This window comes from Saimiri boliviensis, chromosome 5 (assembly GCF_048565385.1).
Source record: "Saimiri boliviensis isolate mSaiBol1 chromosome 5, mSaiBol1.pri, whole genome shotgun sequence".
NCBI lineage: Eukaryota > Metazoa > Chordata > Mammalia > Primates > Cebidae > Saimiri > Saimiri boliviensis.
The window spans coordinates 79,785,142-79,809,700 of NC_133453.1; the positions used below are offsets into that span (position 1 = coordinate 79,785,142).

Genomic DNA, 24,559 nt, shown 5'->3' on the forward strand with positions numbered 1-24,559 from the left:
CAACTATCACACTGAATTTTATTGAAAGTATATATGCTCTGATTCAAAGCATCCCTAAAAACCCGGAGAATATATTAAAACTACCACCCTTAAATTTTATATTTTTGCTTTACAACAAACAATGCAAAGACAACTGGCAAGAGGTGACCGAATGTTTTAGAACATTTACATTATTATATGAGATTTGAAATTTTAATAAAATTCTTGGTTATGAAGTTTGAAGTCTTCTTTGAACACCAGTTTAAAAGGAAACATTTCAAACTGTAAATAAATCAGTGTGCACTTTATTTCGAGCCAATGTTTTACATAAAACCAACAAACTAAGTGTGGGCAAATTGTCATTCACTTTTGAGAAATTACATGGTTCCTATTTAGGTTTGAAAAAGTAGTTTGTTGCAATAATATCAGACCTTAAGGTGTTTTAAAGTGTATCTCAAGGATACTGACAGAAGAAAAAATACAGTGTTATGTAGGTATACACAACTTATGACCACAGTGTAGATCCATTCATGGTGAATAAGGTTCATCTGCCCTCCAAAGGTAGTGAAAAATACTAAGTCATCAAATAAATGCTCAGAATTACCAAGGAACAGTTAAAAACGACCAGGATCCAAACAGGTTATTTATATCATATTTATCTATAAAGAAGTGACAACACTAAAAAACACATTGAAAACCAGTGTTTTAAACTCTGAATGTGGGATTTAAAAATATTCCATTAACTTGAGATTGCAATATTTTTTTTTAAACCAAATAGTATTTGACTAGCAATTCTCATATAATTTACAGCTGTAATATTCCTAAAAGGAATATCTACATACTATAGCCTATCAAATATAATCTGCATTTTGCAAATCAATACAAAAATGCATCCATCATTTATGCATTTGATATTTATATACTTTTTTAAAAATTAGATTTTATTGCTAAGTGAATTTGGAATTCAAATTAAATTTGGAAACCTAATATAATGCTCTTTTCGGAACCTTCTCCCATTCTTTTTTTAGTTTTTGTTTTTAAACACTGGAAGCAGATGATTATCAAAAAGACAGTAACTTAAGGCATTTTAAAAGAAAAATAATTAGGTGCCATATGGATTTAATTTCAAACGCATATTTTGTCCCACTTTTCTCACTAGCAAGAGACTAAAACACAAACCTTTTTTTCATAAATATGACTATAGTAATCAGAACACAAAAAAGGGTTGATGGGCATTGCTTAGATACTTAAAACAAGGGTAATACTTTCCCACTCACCTAAAAGAAAAAAACCTTTTTGATTACCAGTTTATAAACATCAAATTTGCTGTGTTAAAAAAGTCCAGCAGAATTTTAATTCAGCAACACTTGAGAATGAATATATATATACAGGCATACATGTGTATGTATATATTCATTTTATATATAGTCAATGTATTTATTAGGCATTCCCCCACAAAATTAATTTATATTTAATTGCCAGTTTTAATAAACACTTGTGTTCACAGATCATCCATCTGTCTTATATGAAGTTAGGCAATATCGAATGTCCTGTTATGGTCTCCATCTTCTTCGGAATCATCCTCTGAAGCTGTTGAAAGAAAACAGGATAGTCAAGAATGATTTTAAGGGGGATAAAAATGGGAAGTGTAAATATGAAGCCAGAACAGCAATGACTTGTAAAAACAAAAATCCCAATTTAGTATATTGTTTGATCAAAATGATAAGTTATATGACAGGGTTAGGGTGGTTTGACTGTGGGTGATTCCCATCCGCAATGCCCCCGCCCCCCCATCTTTTTGTAATATTCTATCAATTTTTATAAAAATGAAAATGCTTAAAAATGTTCAAGAGCATCTTCTAAACATTTTTTCTGAGATAAATCTGTGTTCATAGTAGCCAATGATATATAAACACTAGGAAAAAAGTGAACTTAAGGCAAGTGCTCTCACACACCTGAGTAGAATCTGGCTTATTACCGCTGCATGTTTGATGCATCCGATGAGAATGAAAAGAAATGTACATAGAATAAGAGGTTATGGGTGTTCTTGCAATTTACATCAAAGCTATGTCTATACAATGCCAAGATAAAAGCTCATTTAGTAAGTCAGAAAAGCTTCATATAGACACAGCCTAAATTAAAGTAACTGGATTCAGTAATAAAACCTATTGTTGAGATTATTCCCCTGTCTCCACACTGTCAGAAACTTATCACCTTTGCAATATTTCTGACCTCAATTTATTCAAGAGTCACTAGTGGCTCAAGAGTTAAAAATAAAGCATCCTGGATGTCTTTAGGAAGGACATAGTAAGTATAAAACTATGAATTCTATGAACTGCTTTGCAAGTGAAAGAAAACACAAACTCATTAAAATAAACATCTAACCACCATCTTTCCCCTATTATCAAGGGCAGAAAGGTTTAATGCACTCTTTTCATATTTACATTGGACAAATTAAGAGCATCCAACAAATGGAATCAACCTAGAGCAAAGCACAGAAAAACTATGCAACACTAATATATTTAAATCCATTTAATAAATGACACAAGCATGTAACTAGCTCATGACTGATATAAACTCTATTTAAAGTTTTATGCTATATCACTGAGAAATTCCAAACTAAAAAATAATTACATATTAAGAAACTTCTTGTGTTTTTCCATTTAACTCCACTCCACAGGAGACGATAATTTAGTCAGAACCCATTTCAGAATGTATTAATACTCTGGTATTTAGGGGTTAACTTGTAGCACCCAGGTCTTTCATGCTTAATTGAGTTTGGACATATTTCACCTCCATCTTTTTCTTCCCACGTTAGGAGGGGACAATACTATGTTTAAGAAACTAAATTTTAAATGACAATGTTAGTTTTTTAAAATGGAGAAATCTGGGGAAAACATACACTGAAACAAATTACTATCATGACATTGAACAAAGTATATAGTTAAAAAACAGAACAAAACAAAGAGACCTTTGTATTAGGCCAACATAAGGGATATGAAACGAAGGTATAAAGGGAAAAAAAAATTTATACCAAAGGAGTTTGTACTGACTCCTTTATTTTCACATATCCTAATTAAAATTGTGAAAATGTTACCTGATTCCATCTCAAATCCTTTTAAAACTTGAAAGTAGTACACACTTAATGACAAAAATCTGTGTTTTAGATTATCTAAAATTAAAAGGTTCCTATTAGGACTAAATCCTTTTTAAACTTAACTTCAAAGGATGTTGAGCTTTCTCTAAAGGTAAAAATGGTATGCATACTATAGATAACACTCCAAATAGTTCAAAGATGAGTATAGAAAGCAATCAACTGAAGAATACATATTTTTAAAAGACACTTCGAGTAGTGTTTTGGAATGGGTAACGAAGGGTAAAAAAGTAAAATATGCAGGGGTTGAGTGGGGTAATCTTCAATTGCCAGGAACTGTTCCAGAGCCACCAATACCTGTGCCCCCATGGTATGAAGCACACTAGAAGTTCCAGGAGACTAAAAGGAGGGTAGGCTGTACAGATAGATGCCTGTCAAGATTTTAGAATTAAGTGCCTTCACTTAGGAGCCCAGGCAGAAGTCCTGACGCTGGAATGTGATCTTAAGAGACTGGAGCTATCGGCAGAGCTTGGCTACCTATTCAAGGTCCATGAGTACTTATAAACAGCCAAAAAAAAAAAAAAAAAAAAAAAAAAAATCCTCACCAAAATAAGCCTTTTATGGCTTCTGATAGGAATTCAGAATTAGGACTCCCAGTCCCTATTTTCCTGGAATGAATAATTTTTTTATGATCTAACAAATCTGAGTAAACAGGCAAAATTTCTTACCAAAAACAAAATTTAAGAAATCCTAACAGATTAAGAAATATGGTTTGATTAGTAGTTAAGATTTATGCCTTCTTTTTAAATTATAAATCCTGAAATCAAGGTGATCAGCAAATTTCTCTTTGGAAAAAAAAAAAAAAAAGGAAATACTGGCAGTTAAAATTACATTCTTCTGTACTTTGAAATATGCTTTAAAAAAACTAATGTCGGTTGCCCAACCCATATTTCCCAAATCAATCATTTTGGTATTATTAAGCCTATAAATGAAGCTCTAATTGGCAGAAAAGAGTTATACTTAGGTTTTTCTCTGTGGATTTAATTTGCAAAAGTAAATTCAACAAGTCTGGGGAGGGGGGAAATTCCACCTACTTTCGAGATCTTCCATATGTGCCTGAAGAGTTCTTGCAAGGTTAATAAACTAGAAACAATGCAGAAAGAAATACAGTAGTTTAAATGTTGCAAATGGTTCTAAAGAGAGAGTCAGTATAGGAGATTCATTTCTACTTAATAAGTCAAACATCATAAAGCCTTTAAATAGGGGTCTTTCTCCCCCCAACATCAAAAATTACAAGCTTAATGGTATTAATTTTTAAATGTTTTATATAATCATTATAATCATGTAGAAACCAGTTTTTTTAAATTGGGAGCAGAAAAATAATTTTTTATATTGTTTTCTCAAAACACTTAAAAAAATTATGGAATGGAGGGAAAAAAGCCAAAAACCATCCCTTGTATTTGGACGCAAATAAATTCAACTTCAGTGGCCATTAAAAAAACAAACAAAAAAAACCTCCCAAGAATCCATATTTTCCTACCTAAATTTGATAAAGTATACATTTTATTCCAAAAAAAAGTATTCATTTAAGAAAAAAATCCTAATGACTTCCACTTTGGAGTATTATCCAACATTTTGTAATTTTCCACCTTAAAACTTGTAAATACGAACTTTTACAAACACATGAAATTCAAAAGTTCTTACAGGTTTTATATGGTTTATTCTTTCTGAAGAATTAAGGTACCTTTTTAGAAATCATTTTACAGTATTAAGGTTTTAGGGGCTCACAATTTCTAAAGTACTTAGAAGTCAAGAGATCTTTGCTCAAATTCTGAATGCTCTTGATAGACAATAATGTTCTTCAATGATAATTATCTGTTAACTGGCTCACTGGAATAATGTCCACATGATAATAAAATACAGAAAAGTATTTTACTAATTTAGAAGTAATATACACATTGAATTGCAGTTACGTGATAATTCTCGAAATAAAAACATTACATTAACTCTACTACATTTTTATCATCAAAGTTAACAGTAATATAACAAAGTTTGAAGGATATACTTATAAACATATTTCAAGATATGAAGTGTTCAGAATACTACAATAATGGCAGATATACAGAGACCCTAGCCCTTGCTACCCAAAATGGCCCAGACAAGCAGAGCATGAAGTTTCCTCCGGTACACTGAGGCAAAAAGCATAATTTACTTATTAATACTTAACAAACAGCTAGCCAAAATGTCATATGGCTAATAGCGTACACAGTAAACAACCAACTATTCCATATCTAAAATATTTTGTAATATGGACACTTAAAAATTAGTACACTGGTAATATTTTGTAGAACAATAACGAATAAATTGAAGTTAATTTCCCATACTCTTTGCTCTTGGAGTTCCATTTCAGGTTTCTAAGTGATAATACCAAGGTTCTGTTTTAGTAATAAAAAGCCCATTTTCCCTCGATGTTTCCAATTCTGTTTTTTTCAATGAAATACATTCCAATTACCTTCAAGAGCTGGAAAATTACTTCTCTAAAACAGCTTTATGAGAAAATCAGGCTGCTTGTTACAGAAGTCACAAATTTCCATTATATCTACAATATCTTCATTTTTAAGAAATATTATAAAAATAAAAGCTTCCCAAAGGAAGTAAGATGTAAACATATAAAACAATCTGCTTTCCAAGGCAAACACTTGCTGGATCACACCCTCCCTCTCCCCAACTTCATTATTACTTACTCGGACACGTGTGCTTGGTTCATTTGTATTTCCCATCATATCAGAAAAGCTTTGTTCGCACAAGTGCAATAACACCACTAGGTAGAGACCAGAGCTGATAAACTCATACTCGGCCTTCAACAGGGAAGCAAACAGGAGAAAGGAAAATACAGAGAATGAAAAATTAGTAGAATTCAGATTGATATTCACAGTACACTGATAAACTAGAGGAAATGTATTCATATCCAGTTCCTAATAAGGGATACGATGCCATTTATTAAGAAAAAAAAAGACTGTCCTTTATAATTTCACAAAATTTTACTTTTTATTCTCATAGTCTTCTTTAGTGTAATGACTATAAAAAAATGGAACTTTTAAATAATTTGATGGTGAAATGAATGGTTTTCTATAAAGCTCACAGATTTCATTATACAAACAGCTATAGCTATATATGTTTAGTTAAAAATTACATTTCATCTATAGCTAAGCCAATACACTACTATAACTAAAACCTATTGTGATAGCTCGAGTGTTTTTCTGTGTAATACAATGAACTTAAAGGCATAGTAAATAAAAGAATGAATTAATAAAGGTAAGAGAGTAACTAATCATTCACACAGAAATCTGTAGTTGGTAAAAACAACTCTTCGATTCCAAACTGTTCTGTTGTGTTAAACTAAAAGGAAGAAGCTGAGACAAAATTAACAGAGTTAAGTCAAGGTTCAGGATTGCTACCAGGGACACACTTCCAAGTTGCCTTGTGGAGCGTGCTCCAGAGAACAAAAGAAAGGCTCAAATTTTTAAAGAATAGACAAATCAGGAAAGGAGAATGACAAAAGTTGTTCACTCTCAATTCTCATTGGTTTACAGAAACAATGTTGGTTAGTGATTGGCTATACACTATTGTACTATAGAGTATATGACATTTATGGCTATTTGGTATTAGTTAGTCTAGAGCAGGCATCCCCAAACTTTTTACACAGGGGGCCAGTTCACTGTCTCTCAGACCGTTGGAGGGCCGCCACATACTATGCTCTCTCACTGACCACCAATGAAAGAGGTGCCCCTTCCTGAAGGGTGGCAGGAGGGCCGGATAAATGGCCTCAGGGGGCTGCATGCGGCCTGCGGGCCGTAGTTTGGGGACGCCTGGTCTAGAGCCTCCAAAGCAAGTGGCTTCAAGAGATATTCAAGGGAGAGTGAGATGAGAATGCTGTTACATGTTAAACACCTCGCTGGACCTGATAATTTTAAGGAGCTCATATTCCTCAGATTAAATGTTTCTCTCCCACACCGCCCCCCACCACGTTGTTTTTAAGCCATGAATACAAATCATGGATATAGTATTATTAAAAATCTAATCTGTCCTTTAATTTTTACACTGAACTACTCATAAACTGAATTGGGTAACTGGTTCATCGGAAGTAAAGAACTCTATGATCTTAGTACCACCTTCAGCAAGTAATTGGTTATCAGAGTCTACTGAGTATTCAAGAAATTTGACGCCAGGCATGGTGGCTCACACCTGTAATCCCAGCACTTTGGAAGGCTGAGGTGGGTGGACCACTTGAGGTCAGGAGTTCAAGACCAGTCTAGCCAACATGACAAAATCCCATCTCTACTAAAAATACAAAAATTAGCCATGGCAGGTGCCTGTAACCCCAGCTACTTGGGAGCCTTAGGCAGGAGAATCACTTGAACACGGAAGGCAGAGATGGTGCCACTGCACTTCAATCTGGGCGACAAGAACACACACACACACACACACACACACTCTGCTTCACTTAATAATTCCTTTTTAACTTACAAGGAAATAACATACCCACAAATTTTTAAAAAACTTTAAATGGGGCCAGGCGCAGTGGTTCACACCTGTAATCCCAGCACTTTGGAAGGCAGAGGCGGATGGATCACCTGAGTTAAGGAGTTCAAGATCAGCCTAGCCAACATGGTGAAACCCCATCTCTACTAAAAATACAAAAAATAAGCCAGGTGTGGAGGCAGGTGCCTGCAATCCCAGCTGAGGCAGGAGAATCACTTGAACCTAGGTGGCAGAGACTGTAGTGAGCTGAGATTGTGCCACTGCACTCCAGCCTGGGCAACAGAGTGAGGCACCATTTCAAAAAAAAAAAAAAAAAAACTTAAATGGTTATCACCTTGTAAAAGATCAAGACACTGGGTAATGAGGAAATAGATGCAATTATTCATACAGAACAAACAAGTTAAGACCACGAAGTTTAATCAAGGCTGTCATTGTTTTTAAAATGACTCCAACTGATATTTCCTAGTACTTCTAAAGAATATGAGTCATTAAAATGCTTAGAAAACAATAAAACCATTCCTGAGTTCACAAAGGACTGGCCGAGCCTGGTGGCTCATGCCTGTAATCCCAGCACTTGTGGGAGGCCAAGGTGGGCGGACCACAAGGTCAGGCGTTCTAGACCAGCCTGACCAATATGGTGAAACGCTGCCTCTACTAAAAATACAAAAATTAGCCAGGCATGGTGGTACATACCTATAATCCCAGCTAGTCAGGAGGCTGAGATCGCCCCACTCCACTCCAGCAGCCTAGGTGACAAGACTGAGACTTCATCACTTAAAAAAAAAAAAAAAAGGGGGCCGGGCGTGGTGGCTCAAGCCTGTAATCCCAGCACTTTGGGAGGCTGAGGTGGGTGGATCACGAGGTCAAGAGATCGAGACCATCCTGGTCAACATGGTGAAACCCTGTCTCTACTAAAAATACAAAAAATTAGCTGGGCATGGTGGCACGTGCCTGTAATCCCAGCTACTCAGGAGGCTGAGGCAGGAGAATTGTCTGAACCCAGGAGGCGGAGGTTGCGGTGAGCCGAGATCGCACCAAAAAAAAAAAAAAAGGAAGAAACAAAGAAAGAAAGAACTGCCTCTGAGAGACAGGATGAAGCATCTCGAAAAGGAAGGCAGCAGAAGAAATAATCCTTTTGAAACCTACTCTCATTTTGAAAAATTATATATTTATTTCTGCATGATTCCACTTTTCCATGATTCCTCCGTTTTTTAAGTATCAATGCTCAGCTAGCTACACAGAACTCCTTGGGGATTTACAACATTTCCTTGCTGAAAGTGATTTTCTTTTTGGACAACTAGTGCATTGGAGAATGCACTGGCATTCTTGTGAACCCCCCTGGGTTCACAACCTAACTGGCATTAGAGTAGCACCTATGCTGTTATCAACTACTCAATGTTTCATTCTTTAGATTAGTGATTCTTAATCTGGATTCAAGCAATTCACTTTAAGGGATCTGGGAACCCCTTAAATTATAGACATAATTTGTGTCTATATATTTTTAAAGAAGGGTACATAGTTTTAATCAATTTTCAAAGGATATCCATTATTCCCATATTTAAAAAACGTGGTTCAGAAAATATCATATATTAATGTATGATTCTATTTGTATGAAATTATCTGGGGTAAGTAAATCTATAAAACAACACAGATTGGTAGTTGCCAGGGGCTGAGAGGACAGAATGTGGTGCAACTGTTTAATGGGTAGATGGTTTTCTTCTGGAGTCATGAAAATGTTGAACTAAACAGAGATGGTGGCTGTACAAAATGCTTTTTATGTTTTGTAAGTCTCATTCAATATAATAAAATAGAGTAGGAACATTACCCCTAAATTTAAAAAGTATTTTTGTTTTGTAGAGACAGGGTCTTCCTAGGTTGCTGAGGCTGGTCTCGAACTCCTGGCCTAAAACAATCATCCTCTTTTAGCCTCCGAAAGTGCTTGGGGTAGGAGTGAGCCACCGTACCTGGCCAAAAAGTGTTTTTCAAGCACTTCATGCACTCCCTTTCCATCGTATTTTTTTTTCCCAACAAATATGCTAACCACACTTCAACAATTTGGCTCTAGGGTCACCCTTGTAATCTTAAACACACATCTGCCCACCTCCTGTATTTTCCTTCAGTAAAGAAAATGGGGGAAAATATTGAGCTCTTCATTCTAACTGTATCATTCATGCATCTCAAAAAACTTACGGTTGTGGGGAAATAAGGTTGGCATCCCTATTTTGGAACAACTTTCCTAAGCTTAAGGGAAAAAAAAAATCATAAAATTCTAACACCTAATGAAGTAATAGAATCATGTTAAGAACATTATCATTGTTGTTATTATTTTAATGCAAGGTTTCTGACCATGATTTAATGTTTTCTTCAAGAGCTGTCCTTGAAGCACAGAATAGACACTTACCAAATTAGGCAAAATATACTAACTTGTTCATTTGCATGAGCTCTATGTAGTTCATGGATATCAAAATCCTCCAGGTTAAGCTCCAACTTCTCTTTACATAGTTCACAGGTGGTTACAGCTTCTAATGAAGAACCTGGTAAAAATTAAATGACAAGTAAAGCTTAGTTTTACAATATCTTCATAAGACACTTTTCCTCGTTAAGTTTTAACCTTAAAATTTAAAAACAAAACAAAACAAAACACCTTAATGGAAAGGAAAAGAAAAGGGAATACATTTCTGCAGTAAACCAGTAATGTCCCCTAATACAGCAGTCTATAATATCCATTGTTCACGTCAGGTCCTGCCCTATGATAATAAGCCGCCACCCATTATTTAGATACCTTGGTTGTTTTCTTCCCAGATACTCATACATCCTTCATTACAGGAAGCTGACAGAGGCAATGGAATGTCATCTGTACTTCCTACTTCCTCAAGTATTTTGGCATGATGCCAGGAAAACAAGGTTTAGTGACATCACATCTCAAACACCTAGTTACACACCAAGCCAGTATCTTTGATGTGACAACACAAACCTAAGACCTTTTGGAGTTTAAAAAATGTGTCTGTCTTACTTGCTAGAACGGGAAAAATGGAGCCAACCTTGTCCAAATAAAAACAGCTCCCTCAGTCATAAAAGGAATTAGTCTTGATATATGCTGCTACATGAACTTCGAAAACATTATACTACATGAAATAAGACAGATATGAAAGAACAAATATTTTATGATTCTACTAACAAAATATCTAGAATATGCAAATTCAGAAAGACAGAAAGTAGATGAGACGTTAGCAGGGATTTGGTGGGGAAGGAAGCAGGAAGTGAGGAGTTACTGCTTAATGGTTAGTGTTTCTGTCTGGAATGATAGACGATTTTGGAAATAGGAGTGATGATTGCACAATACTGTCAATGGACCAAACTGTATACTTAAAAATGGTCAAAATGGCATATTTTATGTTACTTATGTTTGTTTGACCAAAAATTTTTTTAAATAGAAAACTTCCATATCCATTCAACATTTCATTATTCTGAAGCTTTTTGGTTCCAGTTTGGTAGGTAGTAGTCTTGTATAATTAAATACGTAGGTTCTTTCTACCTTTTCCTTTGTTTATATTTAGATAGGGTTTCAAATGGAAAAATGACCTTAAAATTAGAGTAAGTTGTACAAATAACAGTGTAGATAGGTTTAAATTCAATTCAACTAACATTTGTTGAGTGATTGTTATATGCAACCAGTTAATTAGAGGTTTTGGAAATTCAAAAAAGAAAGAGTAGAAGGTCCTGCCTTCAAGGAGCTCATAAAACTCTACTAACTAGTGTTAGTCAAGTAAGAATTTTTTAAGAGTAAAATTTGGTGTAAGGTCCAAGACAGCAGTAGTAACTTACGCATATTTTCTAGAAAACAGCTGAAAGTGAGTCTAATCTGAAGAAATAAGCTGTCTCAAAATGAGCTGTAGTAAAATTACATTGAGTTTTCACTACATTTTGAGTATATGAATAAAACCCAAATTCTTTTTAGAGTATAGCATACATGAAAATGTAATATGGACCTTGGAGATAATTTAATACAGATTCTCTTATATATCTTAGTGCTTCATTTTCTTCCTCCAAGGAATAAAAGATTTCCACACAGCTGAGAGCAACCCATTTATTCCTACATGTTTTTGCTGGAGCAAGATCTCACTCTGCTGCTAAGCCTGGAATGCAGTGGCATAATCATGGCTCGTTGCAACCTCTAACTCCTGGGCTCAAGAGATTCTCTTGTCTTGTCCTGTTGGATTATAGGCATCAGTCACCAATCAGCCTACTCCTATATATATCTTAATCAGGGCTCTCTCCATTACACCCTGACTGCACCTGCCTTAACCTGTACTAGATTTATTGTATTCATCTTTGTATATCCTGTAGACTTTAGCAATCCAAATTTAGTAGCTTCTTAATAAATGTTTAAATAAGTCTCTACCAGAATGATGGAGTATTTGTGCAGCTATAAAAAATACTTCTGAATACTTACCAGGAAAGTTCAGTTGCTGAGACCTATACATTCAATTGGCCAACTTTTGAAAAGTATTTATTATAACCTTGTAAAACTAACTTGAGGCCAGGTATGGTGGCTCACGCCTGTAATCCCAACACTATGGGAGGCTGCCGAGGCAGGCGGATCACTTGAGGTTAGGAGTTCGAGACCAGCCTGGCCAACATGATGAAAGTCCATCTCTATTAAAATACAATTAGCCAGGGAGGCCACTGAGGAGAGCAGATCACTTGAGGCCAGGACTTTGAGATCAGCCTGGCCAATATGACGAAACCCCACCTCTACTAAAAATAAAAAAACTAGCCAGGCATGGTGGTGTGTGCCTGTAGTCTCAGCTACTCAGAAGGCTGTGGCAGGAGAATCCCTTGAACCCAGGAGGCAGAGGTTGCAGTGAGCCAAGATTGTGCCACTGCACTCCAGCCTGGAGACAGAACAAGACTCTGTTTCAAAAACAAAAACAAACTCCCATTTAATTTAATCACGTACTTACCACATGCCTGGTACAGTGGAAACTATAAACATTAACTATTTTGACATTCATTAACAACTTTATTAGGTATTATTCAATTTTACTCATGAAGGAACTGAGGCTTAACCCCAGTCCTACTTAAGAATCTTTGAGAGTGGATCTCAATCATCTGTATTTTTTGTTTTTTGAGATGGAGTGTCACTGTTGTCACGGAGGCTGGAGTGCAATGGGGCAATCTTGGCTCACTGCAACCTCTGCCTCCTGGGTTCAAGTGATTCTCTTGCCTCAGCTTCCTGGGTAGCTAGGATCACAGGGGTGCACCACCACACCCAGCTAATTTTTGTATTTTTAGTAGAGGTGGAGTTTCGCCATGTTGGCCAGGCTGGTCTGAAACTCCTGACCTCAGGTGATCCACCCGCCTTGGCTTCCCATAGTGCTGAGATTACAGGAGTGAGTCACTGTGCCCAGCCCATCTGTATTTTTAAAAACTCCAGTAAGTGATTTTGATCAGCAGCCAGAGTTGAGAACCAATGTTAAGAAACATGCTCAAGATCCTATAGCTAGCTGAGTGTTCAAGTAAATGCTCCAAACTGGGCTTGTGTAACTTCAAAAAGCCAATGTTCTTAAACAATAAACTGTATTATCTGTTTTCCTCCATATCTAGCACTAATAATCAATTGTATCAGAAGTCAAGTAGTTGTTCTTCATTTTGGTAATAGCTAATATTTCTGGGCCCTTAAGTGTTAAAATGTAAAGCATGTTAAATGTAATCTCTCTCTCATTTAGTCCTCCTAACACCCCAGGGGAGTGACCAACAAAGCCTGTGAGTAATTGTAACACAACACAGATCAGAGAACAGGCAGCTCCAGGTAAGACAGCTTGTTTATTCAGCGCCTTGGGCTTAGACTAGCTTAGAAGAAAACGTACTGCTTTCTCCTCTTGTGCCCACCAAGGGGGATACTGCTCATTACTTGACTACCACATTGCTAGGAGCCTCAGGAATTTTCCCAGTATCCCCATAATCTCCAACTTGAACCCAACTCCTCCAACAGATTAAGATCAAAATCAGTGCCATCATACCTCACAACATATTTGTCTTATGTCACCATGCTATAATGATCAGACCTTTAATCTCACACAATTATGTATATTTATTAATCTGATCTAATTTTCTACCTTACTGGTAGTTTCTATGTCCTCTCTTGTACTCATGGTCTAATACCAGTAAATTCCTCTAATCACGAACCTTTCTTTTTTGAACTTTTTACTTTCATGTGTGAACCACAGTGCCCCCTGACTAATAATACCTATATGTATGTTTCTATGGCCATTTTATCCCCACAGTCCCTTGCAACTCAGGACCAAGAAGTAAGGGTCGTTGCCCACCCAACATACCCATTACTGTTTTCAAATCCTAACTCCCCTAATTCATTAATGACTTCAGCAACTGGCTCTCTACTTTCTTTGCCAACTAAATCCTTGGTTGTTTCAACATCCAAGACCAGTCCCATTGGATTATAACTTTCTCAACATCTTTGCTTCCAATATTACCCTTTCCAACCTCAGTCGCCCACTCTAAGTTCATCCCCCTTGATTTCGTCACAATTTACTGTACTACCCCTAAATCTCTATTTTAAGCATCTCCTCCTCCTGTGTACCAATTCTTATTATTTTAGCCTGCTTAGTTCAATGTCAATAAAATTCAAAGATACTCTACACTTTCTCATTATACACTTTGTGACGTCCTTACTTTCCTTCTGATTTTAATTTCTGTAATTGCCACAATTATGTCCTTATAGATACCCTTAACGCTCTTCATCATATCTGCCTGGCAAAAGACCCACTAGCATTGAACTCTAGTCCATACCTGTATCCCAAGCATCTGATAACAGCTTTAAAAAAATTGCATGTGTACCTAATTTTAAAATCACTTTTACAGACACTAATACAATCTGGAAATCCTGCAACATATCTGCATCCTTAGAATGTTATTTTTCTCATACCTCAAAACCTTCTAACCTGCCTCCTAATCGGTGAAAGACCTTACCTAAGAAAACAGATGCAATTAACACAGGAAGTCATAAATCTTCCCATTAAAGCAACAAACTGATCAACACCCATATCAACACTAGCCTTCCGAAGAGAATATATCCTTTCTCCTATTAAGGGATAACCACTCAACCTGTGCTCTGGATCCCATCTTCTTTCTTCTCTTTTTGTATTTTTTTTTTTTGTTGTTGTTAGAAGACTCTAAATAAAAACAAGCCTAAAAATCTACCTCAAAATAAAACAAAAACACTTCCTATGAGCCCATATAACTCTAATTCTGTTCCCTGTAGTCTCCTTGGTAGTAAATTTGTTCAAAGTGTCAAATCTGTGTTGCTGTCTCTCCTTTCTTACTTCCTTTACTCCTCTCAATCTAATCTAATAAGGCTTAGGAACCCACAATTCCAGAGACTGAAACCACCAAGAACACCCATGCTATCAAATCCAATTATTCTTTCTTCTCTTACTTGACCTCTCAGAAGTGCAGGGTTGATCACATACTCTTTAAAGCATTCTTCTTTTGGCTTGCACAACACATTTTCTTGGTTTTCTTCCTTTCTGACTAAAGGCTGCTCCTTATATCTCCTCTGTTCTCACTAAATGTTAGTGTCCCAGGGCTCTGTCCTGGGCCATTTTCTTTGCTATCTGCTCTTTCTCTAGCTGACCAATGTCTCAAATGTTACTCACATGCTCATAACTGAAACTAATCAGTGTTTCTCCTGAAATGCCAGGCTTGTCTAGCCAACTGCCTACATGATATTTCTATATGGTTATCTAATAAGTAGTTCAAATATAATGTCCAAAACAAAAGTCTTAGTCCCCTTTTCAGCTTCCTATTTCAGTAAAAGGAACCGTCATTCACTTAACTGCTCAAAAATACGAGCTTCCCTAATAGTTCTTTCTCCTTCATTCCATCACATCCAATCTACTGAATTAGATGTCTTACAGAATCTACCTACAAAATATATCAGAATCTATCCATTTCTATCAACACGATCACCACTGCTACACGTTCATCACCACCAACTCTAACAAGTGCTCCAATAATAGACTATTGGTTGGTCTCCCTGTATTACTCTTGTCCCCCTAAAAATTCATTCTCTACAGAGCAGCCAAATATGAGTAAGACCATTTCATCCCCTTTCCCTTTAGTAGCTTCCCATCATACTTAAATCTAAGGTTGGACCTTTGCTTTAAAAGTCTTGCATGAGCTAACCTCTGCTAATCTTTCCTATCTCAGCTTTATTCTCTCCCCGACTAATTATACACCAGCCACACTATGCATAATTCAGCTCCTCAAATACACCAAGTTGAGTCCAACCTTAAAGTATTTGAACTTGCTGTTCCCTATGCTAGAGTGCTCTCCCCTAATTATGGAATAGCTCAGCTCTCAATTTACATGTTCTCATCTCAGAAAGGCATTTCCTTAACATCCAATACCAATGCAAGAAGCTAGTGCCTTGTCTTTTTTACCATCCTATAACTAATGTCTAGAACTACTGTGCCTGGCTCTATTACAGGCACTCAATGAACAAATAAATCCCCACAGGAGCCTTATTATCGTAAGTTGCAAAGTGACACAACAGCAACATTAGAAATAAATCTTTCCCAAGGACATACAGTTCGTAAATGGTGAGTCTATTTTCTTGATTCAAAAGGATCTTACATGATATAAGGGACATACCAGTGATCACAAATTACAGCTGTATTATACATGTCATGAAGTAGTAAATGGTTGAGAAATGAAATATACATTACTAAAAATTTATAAAGAAAGACTAATCCTCTTTAATGCTTCTGCTAAGACTTCAAAAATGATTGAGACACTTGTTCAAAGTCTAAATTCAATAATCTATAAATTATAAATTTGTTAAGCAAAAGGCATACATACGTGCATCTCTTAGAAAAATTGTGAAAACACAAAAGGATAAATCTTACCAGAGTTAATTTTGGCCTGTAACCACTTTTTCATACACTCTTGGTGGACATACTGCAAACTTCCCGTGCACTTGCATGGCTCTATCAGCAAATTAGATGATGATGCAGCTGCCATTTGACAAATTCTACATAAGTCACCTTCTTCTTCTTCTGAGTCCTCTAAAAGGAGGCTGAAAAAGAAGGCACATTTCCCAGATCCATCATAACTCATCCTGGTTGGTTACTTCAGTCACACATAATCACAAGCTCTTTTTTTTTTTATATTTCTACCCACACTGTCTCTGGGTGGAAAAAAGCAAATAGTAACATCAATAAAACAGTAACAATTATTATTAGTCAGCAACACTCTGACTGAACATGAAAAATCCTCTCACTGAGCATAAAAACTGTAGTATTTTAAGAGCTTCCCTAATAGTTCTCCTTCATTCCATCACATCACAAAAATTACTCAAATCATTTGAAAATAAATGATAGGTAAACCTATCATTTCTCAATGACTTTATAAGTACCCCTAAAAGATTTTAATTTCTGAGGTATTCCAGACTACTTCAAGTCCAACAGTATAAAGATAAGACAAACTTACCACTTTTGCCCCTCGCCTCCTCTCAAATTTTAGGGCTATTTCCATGAATTAAACACATATTGGCTTGTAGATTCTCATTTACGTTATCAGAATGACGTTTAAACTGACTTGTGTATCACAGAAAATATTAAAAAGTATGTTAAAATTCTCCACCCCCCGCTTCCTGCAACAATCTTACAACAGTTTCCATTAACCTATGTCCTCTATTTAACAGGCCATTGTGTTATATAAATGCAGAGTAATAGTTCTATATAATAATAATGGTTAAAATTCCTACTGTGTTATTCTACTGTTGGCATGAAACACGTCCTCAGTAAATTTGTAATACAGAATGCTCAACTGTTACTGAAATACAACCTGGAATATATGGATTCCTAAATGAACTTAGCAAAAGATTTGTGGAAAGACAGATATACAACTGCTAGGAGACTTTCATGCCCTGTCTTAATCAGACATGACCTCAAGCATAAATTATTTTTAAAGACTGAAAACATGGTATTTACATTTGACCTTTAAATTTAACTTTCTTCCTTTCAGAGTTTCAATTATTGACTTGGTGGATTCAATTCTTCTGTATCATTTTTAACTTAATTGTGTAATGTCTTAAAATCCTTAGGTATGAGGAAAGATATAATACAGGAATACAAACATATACACAACACACACTCTCTCTCTGGCAAAATAACCAACAAATGGTGCTTTTTAAACTAACCAGACAGAGTGGTACTGATTCAGTCATTTCTTTCTGAAGGTAACTAAACTAAAACTTTGCTCTCTGCCTACACTACTGTACTCAAATTAACCTAACCTTGAGAGCTGAAAATATGTTACTACATTCCTTAGCAGACAGCAGACAGCCTGCAATTAGAGGAAGCTGCTATAATAGGCAAACATTAAAGCAAGTCTTTTCCTCGAAGTGTATTTCAAATAAACTACTTTCTCTCATTTTATTTTAATGCTAAGTAATTAGACTAGGATGACTAAATTAACAGTCAGGCTGGGACTAAGATCTCTGTTTTTTTTTGTCTTTTCACTCTTACCAGTAATTTATAAGCAACCTTCAACTAAAGATTTATTTGTATAAAAAGATTTTATGCCCTGAATTTAAACTGGTTTTTCTTTTTCCTTTTTTAAATTTTTTTTGAGTAAGAGTTTCATTCTGTCTCCAGGCTGGAGTGCAGTGATGCAACCTCAGCTCACTGCAACCTCCACCTCCCAGGTTCAAAAGATTCTACTGCCTCAGCTTCCTAAATAGCTGGGACTACAAGTGCACGTCACCATGCCCAGCTAATCTTTGTATTTTTAACAGAGATGGGTTTTCACCATGTTGGCCAGGATAGTCTCAATCTCCTGACCTCCTGATCCACCTGCCTCAGCCTCCTAAAGTCTGGAGATTATAGGCACAAGCCACTGTGCCTGGCCTACACTGGTATTTCTGTTAAATAATTCTAAAGTGTAAAGAACTGAGTGAGCATGATGGCTCACGCCTGCAATCTCAGCACTTTTGGAGGTTGAAGCACGAGGATGGCTTGAAGCCAGGAGTCTGAGACCAGCCTGGGAAGCAAAACAAGAAGCGTCTCTACAAAATATTTAAAAAGAATATTCAGTATATACTTGGATTTCAAATATAAAATAAAGATTATTTTGTGCATCAAAATTTCATGCATCAAATTCCAAAAAAAGATTTGCGGTAAGAAATGTAAATAAATGGTTAGTTAATAAATCATCTTAGTAACCACTAAGACAGATTTATTGGTAATCTGTTCCTCTTACCTACCCCATTTACCAAGGAATTAAGTCAGAGATTAAGATTTTTGTCTTTCTGTGTATATGTACTCCAACCTGGTTAAAATAACCTTTAGATTACTTTCTGACATAATTCACACATTGCCTATCAGAAATTATTAATTCTTATCTGTTTACCTACGAGTGAGAAATTAACACCTTAATGGATATAAATGTTAAGGGAAGAAATTTCAGGCTAGGCCTGGTGGCTCACCCCTGTAATCCCAACACTTTGGGAGATGGAGGCAGGTGGATCATTTAAGGTTACAAGATCGAGACTAGCCTGGCCAATGTGGTGTAATCCAGCCTCTACTAAAAATACAAAAATTAATTGGGGTGGTAGTGGTCGCCTGTAATCCAAACTATTTGGGAGGCTGAAGCAGAAGAACTGCTTGAACGAGGGAGGTAGAGGTTGCCGTGAGCCAAGACTGTGCCACTACACAGTTGTTGCTGGGGCAACAGAGTGTGACTCCAACTCAAAAGAAAAAAAAAAGAAAAAAAAAAGAAACTTCAGGTATCAATTTTATAAGAAGCCAATTTAGAAATGAAGAGTTCTGGGCCGAGCGCCATGGCTCATGCCTGTAAATCTCAGCACTTTGGGAAGCTGGGGTGTGTGGATCACCTAAGGCCAGGAGTTCAAGACCAGCCTGACCAATATGGTGAAACCCCATCTCTACCAAAAACACAAAAATTAGGTGGTGGTGGCGTGTGCCTGTAGACCCAGCTACTCCAGAGGCGGAGACAGAATTGCTTGAACCCAGGAGGTGAAGGTTGCAGTGAGCCGAGATCAAGCCACTGCACTCCAGCCTGGGCCACAAAGCAAGACTCCGTGTCTCAAAAAGAAAGAAAGAAAAGAGTTCTTTCTCTAATATATTCTTGATTTATAGGCTTAAGACAGGCATTCAAATTTACCTCTCTTTTATTTTCTGCAATCTTTCTGGATCTCTTGAAGGTACGTTTTTAGCTTTATCACTTTTACCATCAGCTGAATTCCAACCTGAAGGAATAATATCTACAGTGATCATGACATTGTCGGTCAAATTACTTCCAAGTGCTGGGGGCACTGCAAACCGGAATAAGGAACCAGGAAGAATCCCTGCTATTCCGGTATTTCTTCCACCTTGAGCCGAATCTGATGTAGGGCCACCTGCTGCGGCACTGCTTGATGCTGCAGATGCTTGTGGTCTGTTGGCAGCAGCTCCAAGAGGATCACTGTGTGCTTCAAGGTGAACCACTTCATTTGATTCTCTTCTAAAAATATGAGCTCTAGATGGTGTATCAGAGGTAGGTATCCTTGAAGATTCATCTCTTCCCTCTCGCCTCCTTCTAGAGAACAAAGGTGTGCATCTATTTCTAAGTGAGGAAGATAACCATGGTCCTGTATTTCTACCTTCAGATTCTTGATTAAAATTTTCTGAATCTGACTCAGAGCTATGATTGTGGGTAAGGGATGACAAACCCCATCTTCGCCTAAGAAATCGAAATCCCTGAGAAGCTTCAGATGCCCTATCGGGAACTTCAGAAGTCGACGGTACATTACTACGGGACTGTGAAGCTGTCAAGATTCTTGGAGAAACATAAGAATTTTCAGAACTCAAAGATCTTGTATTCAAAGAATCCTGACTAGATCTTCGTGAAAAAAAAGTAGATGACATGCTAGAAGCTATGCGTGACAGCAATCTCCTGGTTGTCCGCCTACCTTCATTGTCAGAAGATTCTTGAAATGGTCTTTGAGATGAAACAACCCTTTCTGAATTGCTAATGTTTGGGGTTTCATCTCTACTTGAAATATAAGAAAATCCAGGTTGTGTATTGCTTCGGGAAGATTCTGATTCTCTTGAAGAAAAATTTGATCTTAAGGAATTTCTAGAGTCCCTAGAACTTAGTACGGTCTGATGTTCAGAAGGCAACTGGTGGTTTGTGGATGATGTATTCAACTGTAAAGTGCTCACTGAATTTTCTTTCGGTCTTGCTCCTTGTGAATGTGAAGGAACTCGGTCTTGAACGTCTATTTTTGAAATAAAGTAAAGATAACCAATTACATGAAATAATTTGAGCATTATTATTTGCATTTATTAACTATGTTGAGTGACAAAACAAAGCACTGGATTCAAACTGAATACTGTTATATTGTAACTACAGAGTTTACTATTATTATAGAAAAAACATAAACACATTTCTCTTTCTATTCTTACTGGTGAAATCCAGTAGTGCTGTGTAAGTCAACATTACAAATATATATATTATGAGCTTATGAAAAGCAAACATTACTTGATAAAATTAAAACAGCTGAACTCATTGATCAGAAATTATTTGATATGATACAATAATATCTAGTATTTAAGTTGAGACAATTTTAAACAGGCCAAGTAATACAATGTAAATGACTCTTAAAATGATTAAAAGCAACATCATCCTAAGGAGACTGTTTTGGAGATTTTTTTTTACTCTACAATAAATTAAAGTTTTAAACCCTTGTAATTTTATGATAAGTCTTGCTAATAGCTAAAAATTTTTCCAATTTTTTCTTTCTTTCAGGTTAACAGCAGTGGTTTTTATCCCTGGCTTCTCATCAGAAATACATTTGCTTTTAAATATTGCCTAGGAACTACGAATCTGAATAGGTCTGTGACATCTGCACTTTTGAAAGGATTCCTTAAGTGGTGGTTTAAATCTTCAAATAAGATGAGAAACACCATAGGATTCCTTTGCAAAGAAACTACCCCATACACCTTGTGTAAGAGCTAAATTAATACTATGCTAATACATGAAGCTTTATGAAAGGGTAAATGTTAGGAACTAAATCTATTTCTATACTGTACTTTTATACTCTGAAACCTAGAAGCTATTGATACTGTGTACTAAAGTTCTACCATACAAAGCCAAGAAAGTAAAATGTTTTCATTTGAGTTTTGCACCAATAAGATAAATTAAAATAGCCTAAACTTTTTTTTTTTTTTTTTTTGGAGACGGAGTCTTGCTCTGTTGCCAGGTTGGAGCCCAGAGGCGAGATCTCTGCTCACCACAACCTCTGCCTCCCAGATTCAAGTGATTCCCCTGCCTCAGCCTCCCGAGTAGCTGGAACTACAGGCACACACCACCATACCCGGCTAATTTTTGTATTTTTAGTAGAGACAGGGTTTCATCATGTTGGCCAGGCTGGTCTCAATCTCCTAACCTCATGATCCACCCACCTCAGCCTCCTGAAGTGCCAGGATTACAAGTGTGAGCCACCACACCTGGCCATATAAACCTTTAAAAACAAAACATCATTTCCTACTATGTAAATCAAGCTCCATTTCTGCCTACTGTATTTGTCAACTTCAATTAGCAGCACCTTTTTTCTTCCCATATTTAGTATGATCGTTTAAGGCTATGTACAATGATACAAAGTGTGGTTGTGTGCAGGGCTCACGCCTGTAATCCCAACACTTTAGGAGGCTGAGGCGGGCGGATCACCTGAGATCAGGAGTTCAAGATCTGGCCAAGATGGTGAAACCCTGTCTCTACTAAAAATACAAAATTAGCTGGGCACGGTGGCACATGCCTATAATCTTAGCTACTTGAGAAGCTGACGCAGAAGAATCGCTTGAATCTGGAAGGGGAGGTTGCCGGTGAGCCAAGATCGTGCCATTGCACTCCAGCCTGGGCAACAAGAACAAAACTCTGCCTCAAAACAAAGAAATATACAAACAAACAAAAATCAAAGTGTGGGTCTTGAGGTCAATTTAATAAAACTAGAGTCATATTCATGTTATACTGAAGTAATTCCAAATTATGCCTTAAAACGGTGACTTCAACTTTTAGTTACTTCAGAATAAGTAGTAGTTATTTATTAAACTACACGTTATAGGCAAATTATATTTGAGGATTTAAGATTCAGTATGTTACTTTGTAACACAGACATTCATAAAAGGAAGAATGCAGGTAAACAATGTAAAGGTAGTTGGAATCTAGATACTCATATTCATCTGCTGTACTTCAAATTATTTTTTAAGGTCAAAATAAGTAAAATACTAGAAAAAATATTAAGGTATTCTGAAATCTTCATAAGATAAAAGATATGCTTTATTCCTTTGTACTGTTTTTAGTAATAAAGAGAAAAATGGAACATTATGAAATAAGCTATACTTAATGTAATTTATACATACATGATGAAGTTGTGAAATCACCACTTCGATGACTATAATCCATAAGATTACTAATAGAGGAATCTGTTCTTCTCTCCAAATCTCTCCTCTCTCTCATTAAGTCTGTTCCAAATGATCCAAGTACCACTGATGAAGATCTAGGAACTTGATTATGCCTCCAAGATGAATCTTAAAATAAATCAAGTTTTATTTCAGAGAAAGCTTTCACAGCCCTGAATGATAAAAAATTTTCAGTAATAATACAGAGAAAGGTTACTGTTATTTATGATCCTCTTGTCTCAGCCTTCCCTACAGGCGCGCGCCACCATACCCAGCTAATTTTTGTATATTTAGTGGACACAGGGTTCCACTCTGTTGGCTAGGCTAGTCTCAAACTCCTGACCTTCAGTGATCTGCCCACCCCGGTATCCCAAAGTGCTGGGCCAACGCACCCGCACTTTACTGGCCAAGGCGCCCCTACCTTACTGTTATTTATTACGAGAATCCCCTGTTACACAGTTGTTATCAGAAACAAAATTCAGTAAAACATAAAATTATTCAAAAATGAACTAATTACTTAAAAAATTATTTCCTACTCAAACAGTCTTCTCTGCCTAACACTAAAATCTACTCCCATATATGATGTCAATGCCTTAGTCACTTCCCACAACATCTACCTATACATTATGCAAAACGACTACGGAACAAAAATGTAAATCTTTTCAAAAATAGAGAATTTCACAAAAAGTCGATGAAAGTGATGCTGGAGAACTACCAATATCAAAATTAAAGCCATCTGGAAAGGGAAAATGTCAACAATACAGTTTTATCAGAATTATTTTTACTGCTATCACAGTTGGTTAATTCTCTACTCTAGGATTCTTTATTCTAAGAATTAAAGTATTGTTACAGTTATCAAAATTTTATTAGATATGATTTCATTTAAAAGTAAAAATTAAGTCTCAACCTCCTTCCTTCACTATTTACATTGATATTTGATTCTTTCTTCCCTAATCCTAGTAGGCTTAATAATTCCTCTTTATTAAGAGAAACAGCCCAGTGTATTTATGTTTTCACATAGCAGAAGAGAACAAAAATATCTCTGGCACAGTGGTGTTTTTCTACAAAGTTACGGTCAGTCTGTTCTTAGCCATCACGACATTCTTAATATCCTTCAGATGGGCACTGTCATTCCCATGGCAGTCCAGCTTATCAAAACAGACAGGAATTGCTTACACCACTTCAACTGGTAATACATAAACATTTAAAGAATTTTACCTCCAATTGTGCCATCATAAGCTTTGACTCCTCTTGAACACTGGCACTAGCTAACATATCATTTGAAGAGGTGTATGAGTAGGATGGTAGCCTCCTAACCTTTCAACAAAAGATCTTTTCAATGTGTGTGAAAAATATGTGTCTCTGAGTACAATACCAGGCATGCAGCTTTAAGGATAGACCATCCAAATCCCAGAGTGGTTAGGACGTCACCCAGCGCCACACATCTAGAGGACTAAAA

General features: G+C 36.4%; 1 protein-coding gene across 5 annotated transcripts in view; it reads right to left on the reverse strand.

The window, feature by feature from the left end:
* Window positions 1-254: 254 nt before the first annotated feature.
* Window positions 255-24,559, reverse strand: part of MARCHF7 (membrane associated ring-CH-type finger 7) — a 60,032-nt gene continuing 35,727 nt past the window's right edge. Inside the window, exons 4-11 of one of the 5 annotated variants that reach the window (XM_010329874.3) lie at window positions 23,062-23,229; window positions 19,823-20,918; window positions 16,543-16,712; window positions 10,040-10,149; window positions 5,818-5,931; window positions 4,168-4,216; window positions 1,935-1,959; window positions 255-1,569 (exon numbers count right to left, since the gene is read on the reverse strand). In XM_010329874.3, coding sequence (XP_010328176.3) covers window positions 1,557-1,569; window positions 1,935-1,959; window positions 4,168-4,216; window positions 5,818-5,931; window positions 10,040-10,149; window positions 16,543-16,712; window positions 19,823-20,918; window positions 23,062-23,229 — 1,745 coding nt within the window. In that variant the 3' untranslated portion in view covers window positions 255-1,556. The remainder of the gene's footprint in view (window positions 1,570-1,934; window positions 1,960-4,167; window positions 4,217-5,817; window positions 5,932-10,039; window positions 10,150-16,542; window positions 16,713-19,822; window positions 20,919-23,061; window positions 23,230-24,559) is intronic. The other 4 variants (XM_010329869.3, XM_039470075.2, XM_010329881.3 and 1 more) reach the window with 4 other exon arrangements.